The sequence below is a fragment of the Pelecanus crispus genome, chromosome 17 (assembly GCF_030463565.1).
Source record: "Pelecanus crispus isolate bPelCri1 chromosome 17, bPelCri1.pri, whole genome shotgun sequence".
NCBI lineage: Eukaryota > Metazoa > Chordata > Aves > Pelecaniformes > Pelecanidae > Pelecanus > Pelecanus crispus.
This window is the reverse complement of record NC_134659.1, coordinates 3,150,495-3,178,343: the sequence shown is the minus strand read 5'-3', so window position 1 is coordinate 3,178,343 and position 27,849 is coordinate 3,150,495. Positions and strand designations below refer to the sequence as shown.

General features: G+C 60.7%; 1 protein-coding gene across 1 annotated transcript; it reads left to right on the top strand.

Annotated features, from left to right (window-relative positions):
* The first annotated feature begins 75 nt into the window (after positions 1-75).
* Positions 76-27,849, top strand: TMCC2 (transmembrane and coiled-coil domain family 2). The gene is made up of 5 exons (XM_075722375.1): positions 76-87; positions 9,225-9,731; positions 25,491-26,425; positions 26,752-26,887; positions 27,490-27,849. Exons 2-5 carry the CDS (start codon positions 9,252-9,254, stop codon positions 27,799-27,801), a joined length of 1,863 nt encoding a protein of 620 aa, XP_075578490.1. The 5' UTR covers positions 76-87; positions 9,225-9,251; the 3' UTR covers positions 27,802-27,849.

Here is a 27,849-nt window from a genome sequence, read left to right as displayed (position 1 = left end):
GCCGCCATGGAGGCCAAGGCCGGGGAGGCGGCGGCCCCCGAGGCGGGCGCTGTCCCGCCGCCGCGCACCAAGCCCCCCGACCTGAAGGTGAGCGGCGCTGGCACCGGCCGGGGGGTTCCGGTGGGGCGGCGATGGGGCGAGCATCCCGGTGGGGTCACCGGGGGGGTGAGGGCCGCTTAGAGTCAACAGCAGGGTTACCGATGGGGCGAGCGCCCTGTGGCGTTAGCGGTGGGGTTACCGGTGTGGTGAGCGCCCAGCGCGGTTACCGGTGGGACGCCCGCCTTGGTGGGCTCCCACCATGCCCACCCCCTGGGCCCCGCTCTGCTACAGGTGTGACCTTGGAGGATGTGGCATGGCCCCGGGGTGAGGATGCTCCTGGGTAGGGATGGTCCCGGGATGGGGATGGTCCTGCACTGAGGATGCTCCTGGGATGAGGATGGTCCCGGGATGGGGATGGTCCCAGGATGGGGATGGTCCTGGGATGGGGATGCTCCTGCACTGAGGATGCTCCTGGGATGGGGATGATCCTGGGATGGGGATGGTCCCGGGATAGGGATGGTCCTGGGATGGGGATGGTCCCAGGGTGGGGATGCTCCTGCACCGAGGATGCTCCTGGGACGAAGAGGTCCCAGGTTGGGATGCTCCCAGATTGGGGATGCTCCTGCAGTGAGGATGCACCTGCACAGAGGATGCTCCCGGGATGAGGATGGTCCTGCACAGAGGATGCTCCTGGGATGGGGATGTGGCTGGGATGGGGATGCTCCTGGGATGAAGAGGTCCCAGGTTGGGATGCTCCCAGATCGGGGATGCTCCTGCACTGGGGATGCTCCCAGGGGAGCATATGGCCCTGGGCCGTGGGTGCCCCGCAGTGGGCCACCTCCCAGGGTTGAGGTGCCTCACGGTGGGCTCGCACAAGCATGCACGGGGCTGGGCACCGCCGAGGCCGTGGCCCTGCTGCAGCCTGGCACCGAGAGCAGCGATAATAATGGGGCGGCGGTGGGAGAGGCGGGAGGACCCTGCTGACACCACCCCCCCTTGGCAAGGGGGCTGCGGGCACGAGGGTTGCACCGCGGGGCAGGTCTGGAGCATGCTACCATCACCCGAGCAGGCTTTTTTGGGGTCCCAGGGCTGTCCCCCTGCGGAGGGGCTGAGCAGACCCTGATAAATAACTACCGGAGTCACCCCGGCGCTGAGCGTGGGGAAGATGCTCAGGGGACTGCCAGCCACGCTGATAGGATTAGTGCTGCGGCAGCCGGGAAGCGCCGGTGTATAAATGGCCCCGAGGCTGCTCCTCCTGTGCCTTCGGGCTGTGTCCAGTTAATGAGGAAAACAAGTTACGCGGCACTGCAGCGCTGCGGGAGGGAAGGGAGCTGGTCCCCGGCGGCAGGGCGCGGGCAGAGATGCGGGCAGGCAGGACAGAGCGCTCCCGGGTGAAACTGGGCAGAAATTTCCTGTGGGTTTGAAAGCGGAGCAGCTCTGACGCCCGGCCGTTCAACAGGGTCCCGCTGGCGTGGGTGCGGTGGGGTTTTACGTTGCAGAGATGAATTTGTAAGTTTGGTGTTTTCAGGCGCTGCAGCTTGTTGCGGCCGCGGGCAGGGCGTGCTCGTGGCAGCGCTGTCAGAGGCGATGTGGCGGGTGCGCTGCGGTGGTACGGAGGTGCCGCTTCCGCTCCTTGGTTTCAAAAAGACCTGGACAAAAGTGGAAAATGTCCCTGGTCACCCAGGGGCAGCCTGGCAGCCAGGACAGAGACCCTTGTTGTGGAGCACCCCAACCTGCTGCTTGACCTAGAACGTCTTACTGGCACGGTCAAGGTCACATGAGAGCTGGGAAGCACAGCCAGAACTGCCAGGCTGCTGCCATGCCTGCATGCATCCCTTCCAGAAAGGCAGCCAGGAAATAAAAAGCCCCATTCCCGTAGAACTCAGCTGCTTTAAGCACAAGAAGCCCTGTGGTTGCAGGACGCTGCTTGCTGCGAGACACGGCGCCTTTTCCTCGATGCCCGAGTAGCAGCTCCTGCTCCTGAGGCCGTTTTGGCTTTGCTGACGTGATGTACAGCTGCTGCTAAAAACAGCTGGAGGGGAGAGCCCCGTGCCAGGGGAAGGCACATCTGTGGGGATGTGGTGCTCGGGGCCACGCAAGGCTTGGTGGGGTGGGACACCCTCACCTTGCAGAGGCTCGGCTTGGCTTGGCCACGGTGGTGCTTCTCACCCGCATCATCCCCCAGCCGCTCTCCATCCCCCCCGGGGCCCTTCTCACCTGCACAGCGAGTCAGAAAGGGGTGGGCGCGTGGGGCAAAAGGAGCCGCGGCTTACGGCGGGGATGGCCATCAGTCCAAGCGTTCCTCGGTCGGCGCTCCTGGCCCTGAGCTGGAGCTCAGCCTGGTCTGCAGCCCGGTCCAGCTCGCAGCGACAGCAGTGGCCAAACGCCCATTGATTTTATCGACGCGAGTGATACCCTAATGCAGGTTTGCTTCACAATGCTCGCCTTTAACGCATTTGTAGCTCAGCAATTAATTGCCTGCATGGAGCGAATCCTCAAACTTGCTTCGCCAGGCAGAACGCATGAAAAATTGCGTCTCGGTGCTGCCCGCAGCTTCCGCGGTGGAGCTGGGCGCTCTGCCTGGCCCCGCCACAGTCACCACCGATTCAGCCACTTTGCCTCCTGTTGCTACAATTAGCGGCATTGTTAATATAATCTTAAAGTTTTCCTGTCCCAAACCTGCTCTGGAGCTGCACTGCATTCGCCACGGCGGTGTGGGTTCAAACAGGCTGGTCCTTGGCCCCTCTGCTGTCCCCAGGCTGGCGTGGTGCCGCGCACCGAGACCCACAGAGTCATCTCCCCGTGGACAGTGAACAAGCATCAGATGTAAACTTTTGTTTGCTGCCAGCCGAAGATGGATTTGAGCTGGCAACCTGGAAACAACAGGCTGCCTTGTGTCATCTCCATCCCCTAACCCCGGCAGATCCGCGGCAGCTCTCCGTTCCCCAGCCCCGACTCCGGCGCCTTTGCCGAGAGCGAGGGCTCCATTAGGGGAAAAGAGAGAAAAAAAAAAAAAAAGTTCTGGCAAGGAGCAAAGCAGATGCATGACACATAGTTCTGCTCAAAAATATGTTGGGTGGCAGGGATTTCTGTGCTCTGCAGCAGAGTGACTGGATCCATACAAAACACTGCAGGAGCCATCCAGCCTCTCGCGGCTGCCGGGGGGTCCGGGGCGTCCCACCACCAAGGCGTTCACCACTTGGTCCCCACTCCCACTTTCCCCGAGCATCTCCGAGCTGAGTGTTTTCCCTGGGTCTCTCTGTTTTCCCAGATGGGCCAATCTGTCCAAGGGCTGAAAGTTGAAGCCTGACATCATTTCCATCTCGTTTCATGATCTTGGTCCTCATGGCTCCTGCCTTTCCCTCCTTTGAACCTGAAAGCCAAGATCAGCAGGAGTCCAGCGGCACTGGCCTAAGCTCTTCCCTCCTCCCAGGGCCTGATCAAACCCCGCATCCATGGACAAAATCTCCCCCTGGGCTTCCTGGAGCTGGGGAGCCTCTCCCGGGGAGGAGGGAGATGAAGGACAAGGGGGGGTCCCACCATGGGCCCTGCAGTCCCCAGCACAGGTCCTGCCCGCAGCAATGGGCTTGGGGCGGGGGTGGCCGGAGGGGGCAGGGTGAAGCATTAACTTCCCCTTTCCTCGTAGCAGGTCAGACCCACTCAGCTAGTTTACTTTTTTTGGAAGGTCCCTCGCTACGAGGGGATGGGTCTGGGGGTGGAGACCCCCCGATCCGGTTCAGAGGCTCCCCCATGGCAGCGCCTGTGCAGGCTGCTCGCTGCCGGGAGGATGCAGAGGACTCCTCCTCTCCGTAAAGGTCGCCAGCCCCTACTCTAAACCCTCAGGTACATTTATATTTAATCCCTCGCGTGAACAATTTTCCAGGCATATTTTGGTCTTGAAAGGACACCGCCAAGGTGAGCCGGCTCCCCTGCGGTTAGTGGGATGGAGCTGTTGTCAAGCGTCTCGAGCAGGAGCAGCACGGTCCCTGGAGCGGCCGCATCCATCATCTCCCTGGGGCACGGCTCATCAAAAGCTCTGGGGCTGCTGGCAGGGACCCCGGCGGGTCCCCGCTCTCACGGCTGCGGAGCCGCACGCCGGGACCCCCGGCACCACAGGGAGAGCAGAGCACCCCCCCAGGCAGGGCGCAGCCCGAAGGACACCGTGTGTCCCCGGGGTTTGTGCCAGGCGCGGTGGAGGGATGAGAGCCGAGGCCGGAGCGCGGTGCCCTCCCGGGAGCTGCACGGCTCGTCCCAGCAGACACGCGCTCGTGTTGGCGTGGGCCGCTCGGCTGAGGCCGAGCGCTCCGTGCCCAGCTGCCTACAGTCCCAGCCCCCCCGGCACTGACCCCCGCAGCGTCCCCATCCTTGCTTCCCACCGAATTTCAGCGCTCAGCATCCCCGCAGTCAGGCCAGGAGATGCAGAGGTGACAGCCGTGGGAGAAGCGGTCGTGGGCTGCCACTCGCTGTGTTATTCCCCCGGGAGCGCATCTGGCTCCTCTCAGCGCTGGCAGCAGAGATCTCGCCCTGCAAATGCTGCCCGCGCTCGGGAGCTCGGGGGGATCCGCAGCCCCCCCGGCCGGAGCCGCACCTGGGCAGTCGGTGCCGGCCCCGCAGATGTTCTGGAGAGCGTTTAAGGAGCTGCGTTCACTGTAGCGCTTTGGTAGTGCATTAAACAACATGACTAACGTTCGTCACATGTTTGTTCTCTCATCCTGTCCCCGGGAGGAGAAGCTTGTGTGGGGGAGTGCTTTATTTTCCATTTTAGAACATCTATACGTTTTCCTTGGCATTTGTGGCAACGGGAGGAGCCGCAGAACGGGGGCTCGTGATGCTGGTGTGAGATGGGGATGCGAGGGGCAGCTGGGCTGGCTGCCACCCCGCGGGGACAGCTCTGCCCCCCGCCCCCAGCCTGGCTGCCGGCAGCGGGGTGCAGGGTGGGGGTGGGACCCACTTGCGGGGGACGCGTAGGAGGATCGGCTGGGGAAAGCAGCAGGAGGGCAGGACACCCTGTGCAGGTGGGGCAGGACCTCCCGGCGTCCTGTCTGCAGGGCTGCGAGCGCTCAGTGGCTCCTTCCCTGTCTGCCCACTCGGGGAATGGCTCCCCACACACCTTAAAATATGGAATTCTGTGGGATGGGATGGGACGGGACGAGATGGAATGGGACGAGATGGAATGGGATGGGATGGGATGGGATGGGATGGGATGGGATGGGATGGGATGGGACAGGATGGGATGGGATGGGATGGGATGGGATGGGACAAGATGAGATGGGACAGGATGGAATGGGAGGGAACAGGATGGGATGGGATGGGATGGGATGGGACGGGACGGGACGGGACGGGACGGGATGGGATGGGATGGGATGGGATGGGATGGGACGAGATGAGATGGGACAGGATGGAATGGGAGGGAACAGGATGGGATGGGATGGGATGGGACGGGACGGGACGGGACGAGATGGGATGGGACGGGATGGAATTGGAGGGAACAGGATGGGATGGGATGGGATGGGATGGGATGGGACAGGATGAGATGAGATGGGACAGGATGGAATGGGAGGGAACAGAATGGGATGGGATGGGATGGGATGGGATGGGATGGAATCGGAGGGAACAGAATGGGATGGGACGGGATGGGATGAGATGGGATGGGATGGGATGGAATCGGAGGGAACAGAATGGGATGGGACGGGATGGGATGGGATGGGATGGGATGGCATGGGATGGGATGGGATGGGATGGGATGGGATGGGATGGGATGGGATGGGATGGACTTCCACTGTATCTGTGTAATGGCTCCAAAGGGCTGCAGAATCTTGGCTGGAGCCTCTGGGCAGGCCAGGGATATAAATAAATAAATAAATAAATAATAATAATAATAATAATAATAATAATAGAGTGGGCCTTTGCGGCATATGGCTGTGCTATAAGGTGATGGCAACAAGATCCCCTCCTTGCGCATCTGAAAGCCAAGAAAGAGGTTTGGATGCCGGGGCAGAGCTGCCAAACCATTTAGCGAGAAACTGGGAGGTTTGGGCTGTGCGGCCGTCTGGCAGCGGGAGGAACGCCAGCCCTGGAGAGCCCGGCACGGCCCCAGGGACCGGGCGGGATGCACAGCCCTGCCGCAGCGGGCAAGGGCAGCACCTGGCTCTCCCATGGGACATTGCCAAAGAGCAGCGTCCCAGACAGAACAGTCATCCAAGTCACTGTCTTCCTGCAAGATATGTTGGGTTGGGTTAAAATGGGGTTTTTTTCGGCTCTTGGCCAGGCGTGGCTTGTCCCTGTGGTGTCCCCGCAGGGCTGGGACTCCGCTCTCGGTGCAGGCAGGGCGGTGGGATGGGTACAAGGGGGGGTCGTGCAGCCCCCTCCTAGCTTCTCACACTCGAGCTATTAGTTTCCATCCGTAGATAAACATGTAAGAAGGAGGCAGAGAGTGCGACCGTGGTCAGCCCAGAGCCGCGCTCAAGCGAAGCCATGTGCCTTGGGCTTGACCCCGCCGCAGCCGGCGAGAACAGATCCGCTTATGGGGGACGCAAAGCAGGAGCCGCTCCTTTGAAGTCCGCGGAAACAAGTCCCCGCCACTGAGCAGGAGACCCTGTCTGCATTAATGAAAAAGACAAAAGAAATAAAGATACTTTTGTATTAATCTTAGTGTTTTACAGCTGTCCACGCTGAGAAATTAATCTCCATATCCATTGCATCAGTTATTAAGCAACGGCTGTTCCAAAATAGCCTGTGCAGACGCCCTGTTCTGAGTGGTTTTGTGCCAGAAAAATGCCTCTGCTTTGCAAGTCCGGTAATATCCCGGAGTAACATAAGAAAACAGAGTTTTTACGTCAGCAAATTCTCTGCAATAACCCTTGCAGAATGGCTTGTTCGTGGTGAGCGCTCCCGACCACTCTTTAATGTAGCCAAGCCTTGGCTTGACAAGCCGTGGATCTGGGGGGGTTCAAGCCCGGGACAGCAGGGCTGGGATTCCTCCTTTTGCTTTCTTTCCCCTTTTTCCCATGCAGATCTCTTACCGTCCCACCGGGAGCCTCACCTGCAGAGCCCAGGAAAGGTTTTTTCTTTCAGGAAAGCTTGGAAAGGGCCTCAGAGTTTCTTTTAAAAGGTGAATTTCTGTCAGACGGAGCTGTTGGGCCAAGAACCCCCGGAGGGCGGCTGGCTTCCACCTCCACGCTGGTGCTGGAGAAACGTCTTCCCCTTTATTGCCGGCTTCGCTTTTATTTTGTTTTTCATTACCCTCAAGGAAGGGAGTTGGTTGTTTCTTTTCACGTGGACCTTCTAAAGGGCTAACTGTGCATCCGAGGGTATGCCGTGCCCCTGATGGTAGAAATCTGTGGGTTTATAGTTATTACCTATCTAATGCTGTCTCTGTTTCCATAGAGACTCTATAAATAGAATAAAATTTAAATCACAATTTCCTGAAGTAGCAATTTGGCACCGTGGATTTGTTACACATTTCCTAGGAAAAAACAAAAGGATAGAAAATTTCATTATGAATGGATAACAGAAGGATTAAAGGGTTTGCCTGTAGCGTTTAGTGACACAGGATCTAATTGCTGATTCCTTGTCAATATTACAGGTGTGATGAGAATTAGGCCCTTATGGATTTGGACCTTGTGGCTTTAAAGCCTGGGGTTTTCAGGAGGTGGAGTCCTTTCTGTAGGGCCATGAAATCCTCCACAGTCTGCAGCTCCTGGAGGTCGTGTCTCAAACATCACTGCTTTTCTAAAAGCCGGGGCTTTTGCCAAGTGTCCGCTGGGGCTATAAGTAGCTCCTGGTTTGGATCCCGCTTCACGCTGGTTTTCAAGGATGAGTAAATGGCAGCGCTGCAGTTATGGGAACCAGCATCCCTGGGGAGAGTCGCAGCCGCAGTAAATCGGTGGTGAAATGCCCCTGAACGTCAGCAGGGTCAGGACTGGCGTCCTCAAAGGTAGGGTGCTCGGCTTAACTCCAAAATCGAGGCAGAGAGCAACAGGGCAGACTTGTGCCTTGCGATCTGCTGGGTTCCTGGTAGCCGAGGCTGCTTCGAGAGGTGAAAGGATCTTTCAACATCCCAAGATCATTTACTTGCTGTCTGGGAGCTGGGATGGACCAGAGATCTGGGATCTGCTGAGCCCTTTGCAGATGCTGGAAGTTGCTGCCCATGCCGCTGCCCCCCCTGTCAACCACATGCAGGGGATTGCAGAGGGCACCCAGCCAAAATCTCCCATAGATGCAAATCTGGGCATTCCAGTGTCTGTAGGGAAATTGCTCTGGGCTAACCTGGCTGTAATCAAGAGCACAATCTGTTCCACCATCCATATTGCATGACTCTGCCGTGGCTAGCATGCGCCCCGATTCCCAGGAGCTGGCACGAGAAAAGCCATGTGCTCTGTGGGAACACGAGTCTCAGCCCCCTGGGAGAGGAAAACCTGGGGGTACTCGGGGGAGCGGCGTGCCCCCATCTCCTGCTGGGAACCAGTTGCTGCCCAGTGGGGACTGGATTTGGTGGCACTGGGCCACGAGCTGCGATTTCACCCCTGTAAGCGAGGCCAGTCCGGTATGGGCTGTGCTTGGAGGCCATGGAAAATCCCCCAGGCAAAAGCCCTCCCCAATCCTTCCTGGAGCATGTTTCAGAGAGAAGGTGGCTCCTGGCAGCACGCCGGTGGCTGAGGCTCCAAGGCTGGGAGTATCCATGGCTTTTCTGGCTAAGGAAAAGGCTGCTCCGTCCCCGCTGCCTGCAGAGTCGGGGTCTCTGCGCAGCACGTGGCACTGGCTGCAGCAGGCACCCTCCTCCCTCCATTGCTCCGAAGGGTCTTTCCGCTCCTCTTGCGACTTTCAGGCGTAGCCAGCGCTCATCAGAGACCTTCGCCTGCGTGAGTAATGCTCTTGGAGCTGCAGATCTGAGCCATCCCGAGCCACCGTGCTCAGCCCTGCGTGCCATCAAATGGCCACTGACGTTTAATACTTTTCCATGGGTATAAAGTGCAGTGCCGGCAACAAGGCTTGTTCCCTTTCGCAGATCGCTTTGGCCCGGTGTGGGGTCCCCAGAGCCCTCCAGAAGCTCTTTAATCCCTTGAGCTTCGCGTTTTAGTTTGGCATTAGCATGGGCACCGTCCGTCAGAGCTGTGTGTGCCGAAGCGGCGTGATGCCATCCCTTCCTGACAGTAACAGGGGTTGTTTTCTCTCCTCTCCTGCAGAAAATCCAGCAGCTGTCCGAAGGGTCCATGTTTGGCCATGGCCTGAAGCACCTTTTCCACAGCCGCCGGCGGTCGCGGGAGCGGGAGCACCAGAACTCGCAGGACTCGCTGCCGCCGCACTACGGCATGTCCGACCACGACTCCCCCGACGAGAAGGAGCGGTCCCCGGAGATGCACCGCGTCTCCTATGCCATGTCCCTGCACGACCTCCCGGCGCGTCCCACCGCCTTCAACCGGGTGCTGCAGCAGATCCGCTCCCGCCCCTCCATCAAGCGCGGCACCAGCCTGCACAGCGGCAGCCGGCGGGCCAAGAGCAGCTCGCTGGAGCCCCAGAAAGGGAGCCCCCACCTCGTCCGCAAGGCCCCCCAGGACAGCAGCCTCACCGCCATCCTGCATCAGCACCAGGGCCGCCCCAGGTCCTCCTCCACCACCGACACTGCCATCCTCCTGGCCGAGAGCGGGACCGTCTACCTGCTCACCGAGGACACCGAGTGCCTGGCCGATAAGGTAGGGCTGCGCTGCGGGGGCATCCCTGGGCAGCTGTGGGGCACGAGCCGGGGCAACGGGGCAAGACTGGGTGCAGAGCACCCCAAAATGCCGTCGGGAAGAGGCTGTGCCTCGGGGCAGCGCTGGTGGCACCGGGTGTGCAGGATGGCAGACGGCAGCCCCCGCCCGGGAGTGAGTTGGGTCCAGACGCCGCTGGGGTTGATGCTCCTCTCGCGGGGAGGTGAAAGCAGGGACATGGCCTGGGCCGATTCCCAAAGTGGGATTTGAGGGAGAGAGAAAGGGACCTGGCAAGAGGTCTGTGCCAGTGGGGTGGGACCCCCGGCGCGGGGTCGGAGGGGATCCGGGGCAGCCCAGCGCCGGGCGCCTACAAGGGCTTGGCCGGGCGGCTGCACGTTGGTCCCATCCGAAGTCATTTGTAAAGTGCTCTGTGCAGAGCTAATAGAGGGGATGGTATTTCCATCTAGCGTTTAGCCCCGTTAATTATGAAACAGCTGAGATTAGCGCAGCGACACGGCACGCTGGGGACACGGTGACAGTGGTGAGAGGTGCTCCGGGGGCTGGTGGGATTCTCTGTGTTGGCCTTTGATGGGTAGTCAGGGGGTGTCACACTCTAAAACCCTGAGGACTAGACGCATCCTTTTTTTTTTTTTTTCTTAACTTACCTGAAAATGCCAGTGGTGAATTGGCAAAGCGGTTGGGCTTGGGGTGGGAAGATGGCCAGGCAGGCTCCGGCACCCCGTGGGGGCTCGTGGGTGGGTGCCTGGGTGGCTTTTACAGAAACAGCTGTGGAACGGGGTGGCAGTGGCTGGGCAGAGCTGCTGGGGTGGGACAGCAGCGGGGCTGGCAGGTCCCTGCGCTCCCCCCGAGCAGTGGGACCCAGCGGGCGCAGGGGCTGGGGGCGACGCTTCCCACGCACCCCCCCACCAGCCACTCCTCTCTCCTTGGCACCGAGTCTCCGAGAGGGAAACCTGACCTGGAGACTTCTGTTGCCCTCTGAGCTAATGGAAAGAGGATCAACCAGATACTTTTTCTTTCTCTTTTCGCGCGGCTGTTTCAGCGCCGAGCTGCAGCTGACACTCGCGGCTTGCAGCGGGTGCCAGCGCTGCTCCCCGGCCACAGCCGTGCGGGGACGGGGCCACCACCGGGATGTAGGAATCTGGTCCCAGAGGATAAACACGTCATTGTATTGGTGAGAAACAGCTGCCCAGGTCCTCCTCTGCCTGCTTTCCTGTGTGCAAACCAGGGCACCCCGACCCTTCCCCGGCAGTCCCTGCGCTGCACCCGGACCAAGTGCCCGAGCAGGGCCAGGGGCCGTTCAGGTTGTGAATTTGAGCACCTGCAGCCAAAATTTCTTCCATTTGGCCCATGGCATCGGCCTCGCAAGGAGCCCGACCCCGCTGAGCCCTCTGGGGTTACAGCCAAAGCTTTGAGCCGGAGCGGTTCACCCCAGGACAGAAGCACCCGGAGGGAGGCGAGAGCAGAGCGGGTCCGTGTCTGCTCGCGGAGCAGCACAAAGAGCACAAAAAGGGGATGAATAATTAACTGCATATGACACAAAGAGTAATAAGAAGAGACACGATACTGGGGCCTTTGTGGGGCAGTGGAAAAATAACCTATTTAGAGAAACAAGAGCTATGTGATATTCTCATGCCGTATTATTTTTCCATAGCCCTCGGGAAACGCGGTCCCCTGCCCGCAGCAAACTGGCTGCTCTTCCGCAGGGACGGCTGGTGCTGCCATGCCCTGGGCTCCGGCACAGCTCCGGCAGACCCCGGCCGGCGGGTTTGCACCGGGGCTTTGGGCCAGCAGCCGCTTCACATCGCCTCTGCCCCGTCCCGCCAGGGTCACACGCCTCCGCCTCTTCCCCGTTTCATCCCCAGTTTGGAAGCCGCCGGCCCAGGGATGCACAGGGCACCGTGAAAGAGCCGTTCTTCCCCCAGAAATTTCATGCTGAGTTTTCCACCCGTTGCGCAAGGGCCCTGAGCGCACGCTGGATTAATCCCTCGTGGGATCACTCAGCCTCAGCAAGCGCTTTTTGAACAGCTATTGATTTCCCACCCCCCCCCTTTTTTTTTTCTTAATTAGGTTCCTGCAGTTTTCCCTTCCCTACCTTCACCCCGACCAGTTCCTTGTCCTGGGGTCCCCACGGGCGCTGGGCCACTCTCAGCCCTGCTAGGGCCGGGCACACACGGTTCCTCCCCCCTGCACCCCCTAAGTCCCCCCAAAAGGCAGCTGCCGGGGCGCTGCGGCCGCGGGGAGCAGACGGGGTGGCTGGAGGTGAGTGGGACTATGGCACGGTCTGGGCATTCAGTGCCGGGCGCCGGTTCTGGCTGGGGCTCGCGGTGTAATCGGAGAGATGCCTCGCATGCCCCGGCACTGCCTGCGCCCGCAGCTGCCCCGTGCCCGGCACAGCTGCCTGTCGGGAGCGTCGTGGAGTGGTAACGCCCGGCTGGGGCTGGGGCTCTGTCACCACAGCACGTCGGGGACTGAGCTGGGGACAAGGCTTTGCTTTTTGGGATGGTGCCCACCTGCAGCACACATGTTCATGGCTTGCCCCCGCCTCCAGCCTTCCCCGCCATGCTCTGCCTACCTTGTGCGTGCAAGGAGCAGCTCCTGATGAGGGTGGGATGACAGTGCGATGGCCCCGACGTCCCCTGCCTCCCGCTGCCAACTGCACGTGGCTTGGAACCAAGGTTTTGTACATTGACTCCGAGAACTGCAGCCGATGGATGTGTGCCCATGAAGTGCGTGCTCTCTGCTTTGCCCTAAGGCAGATCTCCGCTTGCCGGTGAGCCCGCTGGGTGCGCTGGGGGAGCTGCTTCTCCGGGGCTGCAGGCACCAGCAGCCAGGAGCACCGCTGGACTTCCAGCAGCTGCTCTCCCACGCATCCCATCGTGCATGGCTCGCTTGCTTGGCCAAAGCGCGGTGGTGCATTTGGGGCATACGCTGGTATCGGTGTGTCCAGCACGTGGCCGGTGCTGGTGTTTCACACGAGGACGTGCCGGCTTGTGGTGGCAGTGGCATAGAATCATAGAATCACAGAATCGTTTAGGTTGGAAAAGACCTTTCAGATCATCCAGTCCAACCATTAGCCTAACATTACCAAGTCCACCACTAAACCAATTAAGGGTAGAGTAGCAATTTCATGTTTCCTGGCTTGGTGGCTAGATTAATTATAATGAAAGTAAAAACTAGGAATCATTAAGATTGGAAAGGACCTAAGATCATCAGTCCAATCATCAACCCAACACCCCCATGCCCACTAAACCATGTCCCAAAGTGCCATGTCTGCCCGTTTTTTGAACGTTTCCAGGGATGGTGACTCCACCACCTCTCTGGGCAGCCTGTTCCAATGCTTGACCACCCTTTCTGTGAAGAAATTTCTCCAAATATCCAACCTAAACCTCCCCTGGCGCAGCTTGAGCCCATTTCCTCTCGTCCTATCGCTAACTCCGTGGGAGAAGAGACCAACACCCACCTCACTGCCCCCTCCTGTCAGGCAGTTGTAGAGAGCGATGAGGTCTCCCCTCAGCCTCCTCTTCTCCAGGCTGAACACCCCCAGCTCCCTCAGCCGCTCCCCACCAGCCCTGTGCTCCAGACCCTTCCCCAGCTCCGTTGCCCTTCTCTGGACACGCTCCAGCACCCCAATGTCCTTCTTGTGCTGAGGGGCCCAAAACTGGACACAGCATTCCAGGTGCGGCCTGAGCAGCGCCGAGTACGTGGTTGGAGCAGGGGGAGGCTGCAGGACAGGGACCACGCGTGGCGATGGGAGCGTGCGGGAGAGCTTTCTCCTGATCTCCCTAATCTCCTCCTGGTGACCCGCCAGCGCCTTGTGGGAGAAGCGGGCAGACGGGCATTGCCAGCCGGGACGGCCGCCGAGGCCCCGGCCCCGGCAGCAGCGGCTGCGGGGTCTCCCCGCAGAGCCCGATCCCCCGTGGCGGTGGGGTCAGCCGAGCAGCGGTGCTGGCGGGGCCGAGCATCCCGGGGGGACCCTCGCCCCTGTCCCCGTCGGGGCGGCCGGAGCTGGACCGGGGCGGCCGCGGGGTTTTGGTGCTGCCAGGGGGCTGCGCGGGCGCCTGCGGTGTGGGCCAGGTCCAGGTGAGCCCCCGCCGTGGGCCGGGGCTCCGGGGTCCCTCCGAGCCCCCGCAACCCACCGCGGGCAGCGGCGGGGCCGGGCGAGCGGGCTGGGTGCGGGGCCGGTGGCCGTTAGAGGGCAGCGTTACCGCACCGGCGTGCGCGGGTGTCTGTCCGTCCGTCCGTCCGTCCGTCCGTGCGCACCCCCAGCCGGCTTCTCCCCGGCATCCCAGAGGGACCCGCTCACAAGTGTCACGAGTGGAAGTGCTCAGCCCCGGCCGGCAGCACGGCTCGGACCCGCGGAGCATCCCCCGCGGAGCATCCCCCGAGCAGCATCCCCCGCGGAGCATCCCCCGCGGAGCAGACCCCGTGGAGCATCCCTCGAGGAGCATCTCCCGCGGACCATCCCCCGAGCAGCATCCCCCGAGCAGCATACCCCAAGGAGCATCCCCCGAGGAGCATCCCCCGAGCAGCATCCCCCGCGGAGCATCCCCCGCGGAGCAGACCCCGTGGAGCATCCCCCGCGGAGCATCCCCCGAGGAGCATCCCCTGAGGAGCATCCCCCGAGCAGCATACCCCGAGGAGCATCCCCTGAGGAGCATCCCCCGAGCAGCATCCCCCGAGGAGCATCCCCCAAGCAGCATACCCCGAGGAGCATCCCCCGAGGAGCATCCCCCGAGCAGCATCCCCCGCAGAGCATCCCCCACGGAGCATCCCCCGAGCAGCATCCCCCGAGGGGGGCGAGGGCCGGACCCCGGCCATGCTCGCTGCCCGCCAGCCCTCGGTGTCCCTCGGCAAGTGACAGCACCAGCTGCGGGGGCCCAGGGCCCCCTGTGCCCGTCCCGCAGCCGCCTTGGCCCCCGGCGCGGATGCTTCTGCCGTGAGACACCGGCAAAGGAACGGGGGGGGAGCAGGGGGGGCTTTGTGCCACCTCTCAGCTTTGGGCTTGCGGGCCAGGCTGGCTGCTGAGTGGCTACAAGGCACATTTATCGATGGGCTCGTAGCCCAAGTGTGCCATTTCCCTGCTCCCATCTCCTCCCTCCGCTCCCCGGCCACCTGCCCAGTCCCTGCGGGAGGTGGTCTGCAGTCTGGGGGCTCTGCCTGGCAGGGGGGACCTGTCCTTGGCTGCCGCAAGGCCACCAGCGCTCCGAACACAGGGCAGGATTCATCCCACTAAATTTAGATGCCTGCTGGGTCAGTGGCTATATCAGGGCGAGGCGGATTACAGTCAGCAGGGAGAAACCCGCAGTTTCTGAGCGTCCACACCCAGCATGGCTGTGGTCCGTGGGCATGGAGGGGTTTGGGCGAGCAGTGGCCGGGAGGCTGCGGGACGGCTCAGCCCTCGCCCCGGCAGCTTGGGGCTGTCGGGCAAAGTTCATCTCCCCTGCTCAGGCATCTGCTTTCTGGCTGCAGTGTGTCCAGCCCAGCCCTGGCTCCCTCCGGCCTCACCGGCATCCGACCGCCTTCGGTTTCAGGGCGGGGACGTGGTTTCTCGCCTCCTGCGGCTCCGGTTACCCAGAACTGGTCTCAGTCGCCAACTGGGATGGGGACAGCAACAGGGACTCTGCGCAGCCCAGCCGTGACCCCCCGGGGCCGGTGTGGCCCGTCAGGGTGCTGAGCTCCAGCCTGGCTCCAGCGCAGCGGGGAGATGCCGCGGGGCCGGGGACTTGCTGGTAGGAAGCCGGGTTTGCTCCGTGGTGTTTCTTGAGTATCCTTTCTCCCTGCGGCGGGTGAGGACGTGGTGGTGGCAAGGGAGGTCGGCCGGGCACGCTGGGGTGGCTTGGATGGTGGGATGCTGGTGCTGCTTTGCTGCCCCTAGAACTCCCTGTCGATGGGAATTCTGTGGTGCCGGGGCCAGCAATCCTAAAACCAGAAGCCTGAAGCTGAGCTCCTGAGCAGGTAGCCTGCCTTCCGGGGGTGCTGAGCACCTAGGGTGCCCCGAGGAGCTGGCAGGAGCTAAGGGGATGCAGGACCTTCAAGTCTCACTGCTTTGGTTGCTGTCCCCAGGTGTCTAACCCAGGCAGGGGTTTCCCCTCGCTCCCTGCCTCAGTTTCCCCAGCTGGGAACCAGGGCCAACATTTCCATGCGTTGGGTGAAGTCTCTTGCATCTCTTTAGGAGGATTTGCTGACGACGGCAAAGCACATGCTCCCCTCCCACCCAGACTCCGGGCGAGTTCTGGTGTTAAGATCCCAGAGGAAGGAGCTAAAATAGGCCAGCGGTGACTGCAGAAGTGAATAGCCGGAACGGTGGTGTAAAGCTGCCCTCCCTGCAGCCCCTCGGCCGGGCATCCCCCCGGCACCTGGGCAGGGTCCCAAGGGGGTGAGCTGGGGAGCACCGGCGTGCGGAGACGTTACAAGTGCCAAGGGTTTTGGGGGGAGAACTGCTGACCTCCACTGCAAACCAGGCATCACGAAACTGGAGGTGCGAGAGCGCTCGTGTCCAGGTTGGCTCCCACCCCTCTGCCTCCGCTTCCTCGCGTGTCACAGGGGAATGAGAGTCTGTGAGTGCAGGGGGGTGCTGGGAACTCGTTCCCTCGCTCCCATCGGGATGGCGCTTCAAGGAGCAGTTCGGGAAAAGCAGATAATAGCTGTGAAGACAAAGATACCCGAGATTGCTGCTTAATTAATTCAGAAGAAGATCAGACTCTCGTACTGATTCACCCCCTAGCAAAAGACATCGTGTTCCTCAGCCTTCGGTGACATATGGCTGTTGTTTCCAGCCCACCAGCAGCTCCCGCTCCCCGGCAGGCAGGAGCACCAAACGCCGCCTGCTCCCGGGGGATTTGGGATGAGCAGGCGGCTGGGGTGCGGGGTGGATGCCCAGGGCAGGATTGGGAGAGCAAAGGGTTCATGTCCATCCCGCAAGTCTGTCCTGGCCGTCCCCTGCTGCCGTGGGCAGGCGGCTGGGTTGTAGCCGAGAGCAGGATTTGGCTCCTGAGTCAGGATGAGCAAAGCAGGGTCCTGCCTTGTGACTCCTCGCCCAGCTGCAGCTGCAGCTCTGCTTCTCCCTGCCTTCCCCCTCAAACCCTTCCCACATAAGCTGCCGAAAATCCCCCCCCCCGGCTGCACAAGCACCCTGTTAGAGGTGTTGAAACCCAGCTGCAGCACGGGTTGTAATGCTGTCTCACCCAGCGAGTGAAATAGCAGCACCATTGCTGGAGCACCCAGGGTTACTCCCTCCAGTAAAAAGAGCAACAGGAATTTTTCCAAAGATTCTCCAGGCATAGGCAGGGCCCTGAATAGCTTCACCCATGAGGGATGGTCATTGAATCAGCTCTGCAGGGGTGTCCCTCCCGCTGCCCTGTGAGCCCAGGGCACAAGGGATGGGCCCCAGCCTGGAGGACGTGGCGTCAAATTAGGAAACGCTGGGGCCCGCGTCGTGCGGCCGGGCACAGAGGCACAGGGACGCCCCGAGCCCAGGGCAGGCAGCGGGGAGGGATCCCCGCCACCCCGGGGGTCTGCCCGCCTGCACCCACGCAGCCACCCCCCGCGCAGGGCTGTTCGCCGGGTGCCATGCAGGAACGCGCTCGCTCCCCGCCGGCCGCCACCGAGAGCCCCGGGGGATGGTGGCACCATCCCAGCTCAGAGTGGGGACCGCGGCGTTGCGGCGGCTCGTTTGGTTATTCTCCGCATCGTTCGGAAGGCAGCCCGGCCAGGCAGCGCTTGGCGGTGCTGTTTGTTCTCCCAGCACAGTTGGAGGAGCAGGACCGGCCCCTGCGGCACCCAGCCTGTTCCCGATCCCCCGGGCTCCCTCCAAGCTCGCCAGCCTGTGCTGCTTGTTCTTGGCTGCCTCAGAGCCTCATAGTGCCTCCTCTGCAAACGTGCGTCGTACGAGCCTCTGTCCCTTCAACTCCTTAACCACAGCCATGACAGAGGGAGAGGATCCGGCCGCCTCGCGGAGCACCGGCCTGGCGCTTTGCAGGAGCGACCAGGGCATCCTCATGCCGGAACCGCATCCTCCTGAATCCTGTCCTGGCAAAAGGATATTGCTCTTAAATTCTCTGCTGGGTGTCTTTGTAAGTACTCCCCTCTGCTCTCCTTCCTGCTCCTAGGTGCCGGCAAGGCAAGGACTCGGGATGTCCAGGAATAAGGGGTGAGGAGCAAGGTGGTGCCTGCAGGCGAAGGTCTGGCTGCTGCTGGGCTCTGCGTGGCTGCTGCTTGCAGGGGTTGAGGTCTTAGCCAAGAAGCCACTTGCTTTGGACACCAAATGCACTCGGGAACATGAGGCTAAGGAGCTGTGGACTTTGCAGATCTTCACCTTTGTCAGCGTCCTGGCTCCCCATAATCCATACGCAGCTTTCCCAGCCCAGTTCAGGACGCTCTAGTGCAGCTCGGCCGGTCTTCCTCCTTTTTCCAGTACCTGCTTCTCTGCGCTAAGCTCAGGCCCTGCACGTTCCTGCTAAGCCCAGCCCCAGCTGCTGCCCATGCCGGCCAGCAAAGGCAGAGCCCGAGTCCAAAATTTGCCGTGTGTTTGCGTTGCATCGCTAGCTGACCGGTCTCTTGGTTGAGATGCTCGGACCCGGACACTGTAGGCGGTCAGGGCTGGGTTCTGCACCACTCAGCACCAGCACACACCAAATGTGCTGTGATTTCATGGCCATCCAGGGATTTTCTTTGCATGGGAGCTGGGGTTTATTTATTTTTAAATTTGCCTCTTACAGGCAGGCCTGAAAAACATAGCTGCCACTTTCTAAGCAGTGGACTAAATCTAAAGCAGAGCTATCTAAGGATGAAGGGGAACCCGCCACCAACCTCTCGGGTAATTTCCTTGCAAACCCCCCGACTTTTCCCATGCCGGTGGGGTTTTTGCATCGTGTGGAAGGGAGGCTGTGCCCTCGGGAGGGGAGACGCTGCACCACTGTTCCACCTCACTTCACCGGGGCGTTAATAGGTGCCTTTCTTCCTTCTGCAATTATTTGCTAACCCTAACCTTCCCCTTGCGCTGGGGAGCTGAGAATGGGTTGTTTCCTATGAATCAAGCTGCCTGAGGTCCCCAATAAATAAAAAAATGCTCTCCAGGTCTCGTTGCGGCAGGCTGCCTGCAAAGTCTCATCCTGAGCATCCTGGCATTTATCAAATCCTCACTTCTTCAGCCTCCTCAGGGGAAATCTGTGCTCCCCCGTCCTTCCCCAAGGCCAGGGACAGCCTGGCAGGTCAGGCAGGGCTTGCAGGGGGCAGTTGGCAGGAGGTGTGGGGGGCTCGGGGGGCCCATTGCAGTTAACCCCAGGCTGGGAGGACCGAGCCGCAGCCCGGAAGCGGGGCTGTGCCTGGCAGCCCCAAAAAGCACTTCCCTCCGCTGCCGGCAGCACGGCTGCGAGGGGCCGGCGGGGAGCAGACGGGCTTCGGGGCTGGCCCCGGCGCTTTAAACGAGGGAAACGGAAGCAGAGCTCGGAGCAGGGAGGGTGTTTTCCAGAGGGCCACGTGCAGCTGGGGATTTTTCCTGCCCTGCTGAGGCAACAGAAGAGTGATGGGAAGTGACCTCTGGCTCCCATGCTAAAACGAGAAGTGATGCTATGAGAGATGTTAAACCAAAGTCCCTCGGTAATCCGCCCCGTGTCATGCCCGGAGGCGTCCACGGCCCGGGGCTTGGCCAGGCTGCAAAATCCACCCTCTCCAGGGCAGCTCGGTGGGATCGGAGGGACGGACGAGGAGCGGTGCCTGCCCGTGGCAGACACACTGCTCCTACCCACGCCGGCACGGAGCCGTGTGTGCTGCCAGCACCAGGCCCCGTGGGCAGCACTGCAGCATTGCCCGCAGGGTCTGGCCGTACCCCACGTCTCTGGAGCGTCGGTGCGGCACCGGGAGGAAACTGCTCCTTCCTCGCCCTTCCCCGGCGCGGCCGAGAACCGTACGGTAGGCGCAGCTGGTTTCTGCTCCTGGTGGGTTTAACTTGCCAGGGAATCTGCTCTTCTCTCTGCCCTTCGGTATGGATGGTACCGCAGCCCGCTGCCAGCGCCTGCAAACGGGGGGTGAGCGTGCAGGGAAGGGGCTCAGCGCTGGCATGCACAAAAGTTGCTCACGCAAACTCGCAGCCAGATGGGGAGGGGAGCCTTTTGCCTACGAGATCCTGTCCTCCCGAGAGGACAGACTGAGAAACATGGGAGCTGTTGGTCCGGGAGGGTCTGGCAGTGCCGGGCTAAAGGATGGGGTGATTCAAAGAAATACATTCCCAGCTCAGAGCAGCCCAAGCGGAGGCCGTTGCTTCTGTGCCCATTTCCTCCTGTCACACCAGCCAGCTTATCTGCAGCCGCGTGTGTTCCTGCGGCTGGGCAGCGCAGGCAGCCCCTGGCCCAGACCCATCAGAGCCGATGTCTCCTGGAAGGGAAGCCTTCACAGGGAAGCATCACCGCTGTTGCAGGTTTAGGGGAGCTCACATTTGCACGATACCGAGGGACCGAGACCTGGGGATGATGCTTTTATGAAGTTGTCGAACCGAACCTTTCAAATCCACCTGTGTCAGGTTGCTTTTTGTGCTGCCCATCCCAGCTGCTAAACCTGGGCAGAGCCAGCTCCAGCACAGGCGGTGCCGGCCGGGCTGCGCTGCCTGCGCACCGCGGGGTAGCTCAGAGGTGCAGCGTCGCACCCAGAGCCTCTCCGACGCAGCAGGTTACACTTCCAGGGCACGGATGGACGTAGGGACAGCCCAAGAGATGATGGGAAGCGCGAGGCTGAGCGGCGCTCGGCTTGTCTCAGCTGCGGGAGCAGCACGGTCTTCCCCATTAAACATGCATCTAGGTCACGATCAGCTCATCGGTCCAGCCTGTACAATTCAATGTGTGGCTGAAAATACTTCCTAAGCTGTTGTTGTCTCGTTGCCTTTTTTGAGAAATAACTGAACCAGAGAGCTGCAAATGAACCTTTCTCGTTTAGCCCCTTGTCTGCAGCTGCACAGATGCTCTGGTCTGCGGCCAGAGTTGGTTTGAGGTTTCAGCATCAGCCGGGCACGGTGAGGGCTTTGGTCTGGCACAGCGTAAGGCTGTGGGCTTGAATTCTGCTTCCCTCAATTGCTCTTATCCGGGCCTGATCCTGCAGTGCTGGCCACATAAACCCTGCTCTGTGCAGCCCCATGGGTTTGGGCTGAGGCAAATGCACAAGCTCCAGGTCTGCTTTCTCGCCCAGGACTTTTGCCCTGGCCCCTCACCAGCTCCACTGGCCCGGGGAGAAAAGGCAGCGCCTGGGGGGTGACTCCAGACTGCCACTGGCCTCTGCAGAACCAGAGCCTGCTGTTGTCCCTGCTTGCTTTTTGGACGTCCCATTTAATATCTTTTTAATCGCACGTGAAGTCTCAAACACTTGTATCTGGTCAGTTGGCTGGATGTGTTTTGTGTGCATTGTGCATTCTCCCGTGGCAGAATCGGGTCGGTTCAACCTTCCCCATCGCTCTTCGTGGCACGAGCAGGATGGATCCGGGTCGATCCCAGTGCATGGCATGGGCCAGGATGCTACCTGGTCCTGGTACAAGTGGCCGGTTCCCAGCTATTAGCTCCCTCAGGCTGCCCAGCTCCTTGCTTGACAGCTGTATTTTTCCCGTGCATCGGTCCCACCCGGGGTTTTGCTTTGTGCGTGCCTCCCCTTGCCTCTCCCAGGCCTCACGTCCTGGTGCGTGACACAGCAGATGACAGCGGCCCGTCCCGACCCCCTGCGCCAGGGCACAGGCAGCGTACGGGGCTGGAGGCGTGCGAATATCCCGCCACAGGGACGGGGAGGGGGGGTTGCATTACAGCCCTGAAAGCTCCAGTCACTGAGAGCTGTAAACAGCTCCTGCAGATTTCCTGAGTCGGCAATCCCGCTGCAGCCATCGGCTCAGTCCCTGCGCGCTGGGGAAGCGCCCGGGGACGGGGGGCCAGCCCTGACGGGGCTCTGCGGGAGGGCTCTCCTCCTCCCTCCCTGCTGCTCCCCAAAACTTTGCTGCCGTCAGCTGCCGCTTCCCCCCAGCCAGGCACCCTGCCATGGCAGCCAGCGCTGCCCGCGCATCGCTGCCAGGCTCCGTGCCGCGGCAGGGACGCGGCCGAGCCGCCCACGCCAACTAACCCCGGGGGACCCAAGCCCTGCCCGCGATGGAGGTAGGTGCCGGCAGCCGTCGGGGTTAGAGCAAGACCGTGGGGAGGGTGGTGATGGGCAGAGAGACCCGCGGGGGCTTTCGGTACCTCTGTTTCTGGCGCTCGGTGAATGAAACCCACCGGCGTGATCCGTGCCGGCGCAGCAAAGACGGGGTGGGAAGCTCCGCTGCGAGCTGAAACCCTTAACGTGCCTCCCTACATTATGTAAGAAAAATTATTCTCAGGCTGGTAAATTAGCAGAGGGAGCTGCCGCCGGCCCGTTGCGTCCGTCCAGGGGTGGCACGGGAGCGGGCAGCAGGCAGGGCGCGGAGGGGGACACAGGGCTGCCTGCTTTGGTCTCCGCTGCAGGCTTGGAAGGAGGGTGGGAAGGCTGAGTCAGGGCTCCTGCTTCTATTTTCAACACCTGGGGTGGGTAACGCGGTCTGGTGGGAATAGCGGCTCCGCACCGGGAGGCACGGGGCTGCAAACGCACGTGGGGACGGGGACGGTGACACCCAGCGCGTCCCCTGTCATGCTGGGCTCGCTGCACTCACCCTCACAGATGCTGCCCCGAATTACGCTGATAAAGTGCTCTGGGGAAGAGGGGCCGTGGAAGCACCCACATTGAACGGCTACCCCAAAACCAAGCTCCCCACGTCCACTGCCCACCTGCATTTCTCTGCCGGCCGTGGCCTCTCCTCTGTGGCTTTCCACAGCCCCCAAGGGGCACGGTGACACCCGCGCTGCGGAGCTGCCGGACCAGTGCAGCAGCTCCTCGGGTCAGCCCTGCCCGCCAGCATCCCTCGACAGCTCGGTGGTACTTATTTTTTGCACGCTTGAAGGTGCATATGGTCCTTCCCACAGCTGTTTCGTCCCCGGGTTGTATTTCAGCTGGGAACCACGGTCACCCTTTGTAGTGAAAGTCCTCGCTCGGGGTCGATGCAGCAGAAACCACGGCGTTAGCTCACCCGCTGCGCTTCCCAGTAGGCTACAGGGTATGGAAAACAAGAGTTCAGGGCATGAGTGTCTTGAGAGTTTCGTTCTGAACTTTGCAATAATTAGGCAATTTCTTAAGAACGGGTTTAAATCCCTTCCAGTCGCGGGTGTGTCAGGAGACCCGCAGCCCTGCGCCGGGGACGCGGCCACGAGCGAGCTGCTGGGCCCCGAGCTCCTCACCTGGGCTTTCTTCCATCAAACCTGCAGCAGCAAATAAACCAGCATTGCATAATTGTGCCCGGCCATGGCCCTCTAAGTACTATTCGCTCAGCTTATTAGCTTGAGCCTTTTGCATATCTCAGCTCTCCTGGGTTGAACTCTGTTGATAAGAATAATTTTTCTTCCTGCGTCCTGCATTCCTCCTGCATCCCACATCAGTCCCTGCTCTCCCCTCCGAGCCCACCAGGAAAACAAGCACTGGAAAACAACATTTTCATTTTGATGTGCCTACCAGAAGGTTTTCTGCATGTAGGGAAAGTGTGGCTTTTACTAATCCCCCGATTAAATCCACTGCACGGTCATTTAGGCTTGCTGGGATTTAGCAGGCACTGTCTGTTAATACTGCAGAGATCGGTATTGTCTTTTTTTGGTTGTTTTCAAAGCAATAACCTGATGTGGCTTTCCTGTGATGTGCCCTGCGTCTGAGAGAGAGCAGAGCTTTCAGCGGTGCTTGGGGAAAGGATTTCAGCCCAGCCACGTCAGCACGTACGGGCAGCATCAGATCCATGCTGTTCACCACCCACCCTGCCCTCCCAAATGTACTCCCACAAATAAATCCAAAAGACTGGCTTTGCAGGGGCAAAGGTTTGGGTGATTCCCAACCCTTTCCCTCTTTGGAAACAAAGTTTGGGTAACTTCTCCCCTTCACTGGCCCAGTTGGGGTTTCCCATTTCGGCATCTCCGGGGCTTCCTTTTCCTTTTCCACAGCCACTTTGTCCCTTACTGTACAGAGAATTGGGCATCAGAGCAAAAAGTCTGTTTCCTGCTGCTTCTAATTTCTGCCCCTTGATAAGAAACCGAAGCGAAACCCTTTGCAGGGCAGCTGGAGGGCCCAGCCTGGCCGAGCGGCTAAGAATAGCCTGGCAGCGAGGTCTGGAAACTCCGCAGGTTTGTCGGGCATTATTTTCTTTTTAAAAAAAGCACTGATCCAGCTCCCAGCTCTGCCCCGCATCTGCCTGCGGGCTGGGGGCTGCTGGGTTTCCCCTTTGCTCTCCCCCTCCAGCCCCTGCCCCATGTTACGGCAGCGCTGCTGCAATGGAGAGAGCAGAAAGCCTTGGGGAGGGGGCTGGGGGACGCTCCCACCGAGCTGGCGCTTGTCTGCTTTCGCCTCCCGAGGAGGCTGAGACCCCCGCGAGGAGACCCCCTGCACAAAGCACCAACACCCCCGGGCTCCTGGCAGGACAGCGGCACCGGGGAAATAGGAGACGCAAGGGAATAACAGGAGGGCAGCGTTCACCCCCGCTTTTCCAAGCCCCACGCGGGACCTGCTGCAGGCAGGAGTGTTTATAAGCAGCATCTTGAGAACATTCCTCCCTCCCGCGCAAGGCATTTCCTGGTGATAACACACTCCTAAGTAATGATCTCGCAGCATTATCCCTATTAAAGGGTCATTCGGGGAAAGTGTGATGGAAATTAGAAATTATTCAGGTCTGCCAAACAGTATTTAACTTTCAAGCAGCTCTTAATTAGAAGCCAGGAGCCATTTATACAACCACTGATATTTGCATAAGAATCTGCATATAAAACCCAGCAACTGGAAAGATTTAGTGGTAATTTTTTTTAAGTGGCAAAGCAGCGTGCCTGGGTCGGAAAGCGAAAGGCAGGACCCTGGGTTGCAGTCCAGGCTCTGCCAGTGATTTTAAGTGTGGCCTCGGGCAAGTGATTTCCTCTCCCAATGCTCCGATTTTTCCATCTGTAAAATGGAAATCAGCACATGTCTGAACTTTCTAGGTGGCAGCTTGTGTTTGCAGAGGGGTCTGGCATTGCCAGGTGAGAAACTTTGGAAAAGAAAGCAAAGGAGTCCCTGCACCTGCAGCCGGCTGCTCTCTGGGGATCAGGAGTTGCTCCCGAGTAACCTGCAAATGGGGTTACGGCAGGGTTTTTCTTCAGCTGAAAAACCCCTGTGTGCATCTAGGCTAAAAGCCAAAGTCTGAAAAGGAGACTAAAATACCTCCGGGTTGCTCAATCCCTGCTCTCACTGCTGCTTTGGTGGGAGATTTGATGATGGGTTCCAGTTTTAGCTCCTCGCTCCTTTTTCCCTGGCTGGCACTGGGTGTCCAGCAGCCCAGAAACGCGGGTGCCCATCTCTGCACAGAGCGAGGGCGGAAAGTCAGAGTCGCGCTCCCGACAGCGGATGCTCCGCGCTGAAAGCAATTGCCCCAACCCAGCCCGGAAACCCTGATTATTTTGCTGCTGCGCCCTCTTAACTGGCTTGTTCCTGGGATGCCAGCAGTAGCGGTATGGCTGGGAAATGCTTAACCAGATGGAAAAAACCCAACTTCTCACTATTGCTCTGGTTAAGTATTCCGCCCAGCTCTTGCCTCCCTCTCCCTCCTCTGCCCCCCACCCCGTTCCTCTCCTGCCCCCTCCCCAGGGCTGCCTGGGCGTTCGCTCCCTCCCCTGAGCATCGCCCTCCTCTCTCTGCTCGCAGCTGGACAAGGGGGACGTGGCCGCGCTCAGCCTGCCCTCCACCGCCGGGCACGGCGACGCCGACGGCACCGTCTGCCTGGACGTCCCCGATGGCACCCCTGACCCTCACAGGACGAAAGCCGCCATCGAGCACCTGCACCAGAAGATCCTCAAGATCACCGAGCAGATCAAGATCGAGCAGGAGGCTCGGGATGACAACGTGGCCGAGTACCTGAAGCTGGCCAACAACGCGGACAAGCAGCAAGCCTCCCGTATCAAGCAGGTTTTCGAGAAGAAGAACCAGAAGTCGGCGCAGACCATCGCGCAGCTGCACAAGAAGCTGGAGCACTACCACAAGAAGCTGAAGGAGATCGAGCAGAATGGCCCTTCCCGGCAGCCCAAGGATGTCTTCCGGGACATGCACCAGGGTCTCAAGGACGTGGGCGCCAACGTTCGCTCCAGCATCAGCGGCTTCGGCGGCGGCGTGGTGGAGGGCGTCAAGGGAGGGCTCTCGGGTCTGTCCCAGGCCACCCATACCGCCGTGGTCTCCAAGCCCCGGGAGTTCGCCAGCCTCATCCGGAACAAGTTCGGCAGCGCGGACAACATCGCCCACCTGAAGGACACGCTGGACGACGGGCACCCGGAGGAGGCTTCGCGGGCTCTCAGTGGCAGTGCCACCCTGGTCTCCAGCCCCAAGTACGGCAGTGACGACGAGTGCTCCAGTGCCACCTCCGGCTCGGCTGGTGGCAGCAACTCAGGGGCAGGACCCGGCGGCTTGGGGAGCCCCAAGTCCAACACGCTGGACAGCCACCACAATAACTTCGACACCATCCTGGAGGAGCTCCGGGAGATCAAGGACAGCCAGTCGCACCTGGAGGATGCCATGGAGGACCTCAAGGCCCAGCTGCAGCGGGATTACACCTACATGACACAGTGCTTGCAAGAGGAGCGGTACAGGTAGGGATGGGGGGGGTGCCAGGGTGGCAGCATGCGTCACCCCGGGTGGCTTTTTGGGGACCACGGAGCCACCATCCTGGGCTTGTCCAGCTAAGCTCTGCATGCCAGCGACATGGGGAGCTGCAGTCCCTGCTGCCAGACCCCCCGGCAGCACCACTCCCGTGGAGGATCATGGAATGCTTTCCCTTCGGCAGCCGTAACCAGCTACAGCCAGGAGTGGGGTGGGTTGGAGGGGCCGAGCGGTCTCCCCAGCGTCAGGGGAAGGGGAGCCGGGGGTCCACGGGGGGACCTGCCCACCCCAGTGCCCTTCCACCCCCCGTGCGCAGGTACGAGCGTCTGGAGGAGCAGCTGAATGACCTCACCGAGCTGCACCAGAACGAAATGACCAACCTGAAGCAGGAGCTGGCCAGCATGGAGGAGAAGGTGGCCTACCAGTCCTACGAGAGGGCACGGGACATCCAGGTAGGCGAGTGTGAGGGCTCAGCCCCCCGCTGCACCCTCCATCCACGGGGCAAGGCAGGGACCCTGGGCTGGGAAAGGGGGGGGCAAGGGGGATCCCTTTTTCTAGCACCCCCCAGATGAGGTCCTCACAGCGATGCTGTCGCAGCAAGAAGCAGGTAATTAAGCCATGTCCTCAAAATCCCTGTCTGTGCCCCAGCGAGTCCCCACTGTGCTAAAGTCCCTGGGTGCTCGAGGCAGGGCGAGGCTCCGGATGAGTGGCTACAGCGCTGGGCTGTTACAAGCCACGTGTGGGCCAACACGCAGTCCCCGCTGTCCCCGTTTGGGTCATCTCTGCTGCTGCAGCAGGTGCTCCCGGCACCGGGATCTTCCCCAGCACAGGCAGAATGGGACAGGCACGCGTTGCACATCGCGTGGGCCAAGGGTTTGCAGAGGTCAAACCCCTTTCCAGCTGGGGTGGTCACTGTCACAAGGTCGTGCACCCATTGGAGCTGTGCAAGCAAAACTTTCTAGCAGCAAGATCTCAGAGCATGGGGCGAGTACCAAAAGTCCTCATGGGGCATCCCCGGAGCCGCTGGCCGGCCCTGACGTGCCGTCCCTCGCAGGAGGCGGTGGAGTCCTGCCTGACGCGGGTGACCAAGCTGGAGCTGCAGCAGCAGCAGCAGCAGGTGGTGCAGCTGGAAGGGGTGGAGAACGCCAACGCCCGGGCGCTGCTGGGCAAGTTCATCAACGTCATCCTGGCCCTGATGGCCGTGCTGCTTGTCTTCGTCTCCACCATCGCCAACTTCATCACCCCGCTCATGAAGACCCGCATGCGCATCCTCAGCACCGCCCTGCTCGTCCTCTTCCTCTTCTTCCTCTGGAAGCACTGGGACTCCATCACCTACTTTCTGGAGCACGTCCTGCTCCCCAGCTGATCCGCAGCCCAGCCGCTGCGGCCCCAGGGGCTTTCCATTTCCCGCAGA

What these genes read in the sequence shown, in the direction of transcription:
- TMCC2 (XM_075722375.1), top strand. Translation starts at nt 9,252, where the DNA reads ATGTTTGGCCATGGCCTGAAGCACCTTTTCCACAGCCGCCGGCGGTCG. An exon ending in CCGAGTGCCTGGCCGATAAG is followed by an intron (nt 9,732 to 25,490) that starts GTAGGGCTGCGC and finishes CTCTGCTCGCAG; the next exon opens with CTGGACAAGGGGGACGTGGC. An exon ending in AGAGGGCACGGGACATCCAG is followed by an intron (nt 26,888 to 27,489) that starts GTAGGCGAGTGT and finishes CGTCCCTCGCAG; the next exon opens with GAGGCGGTGGAGTCCTGCCT.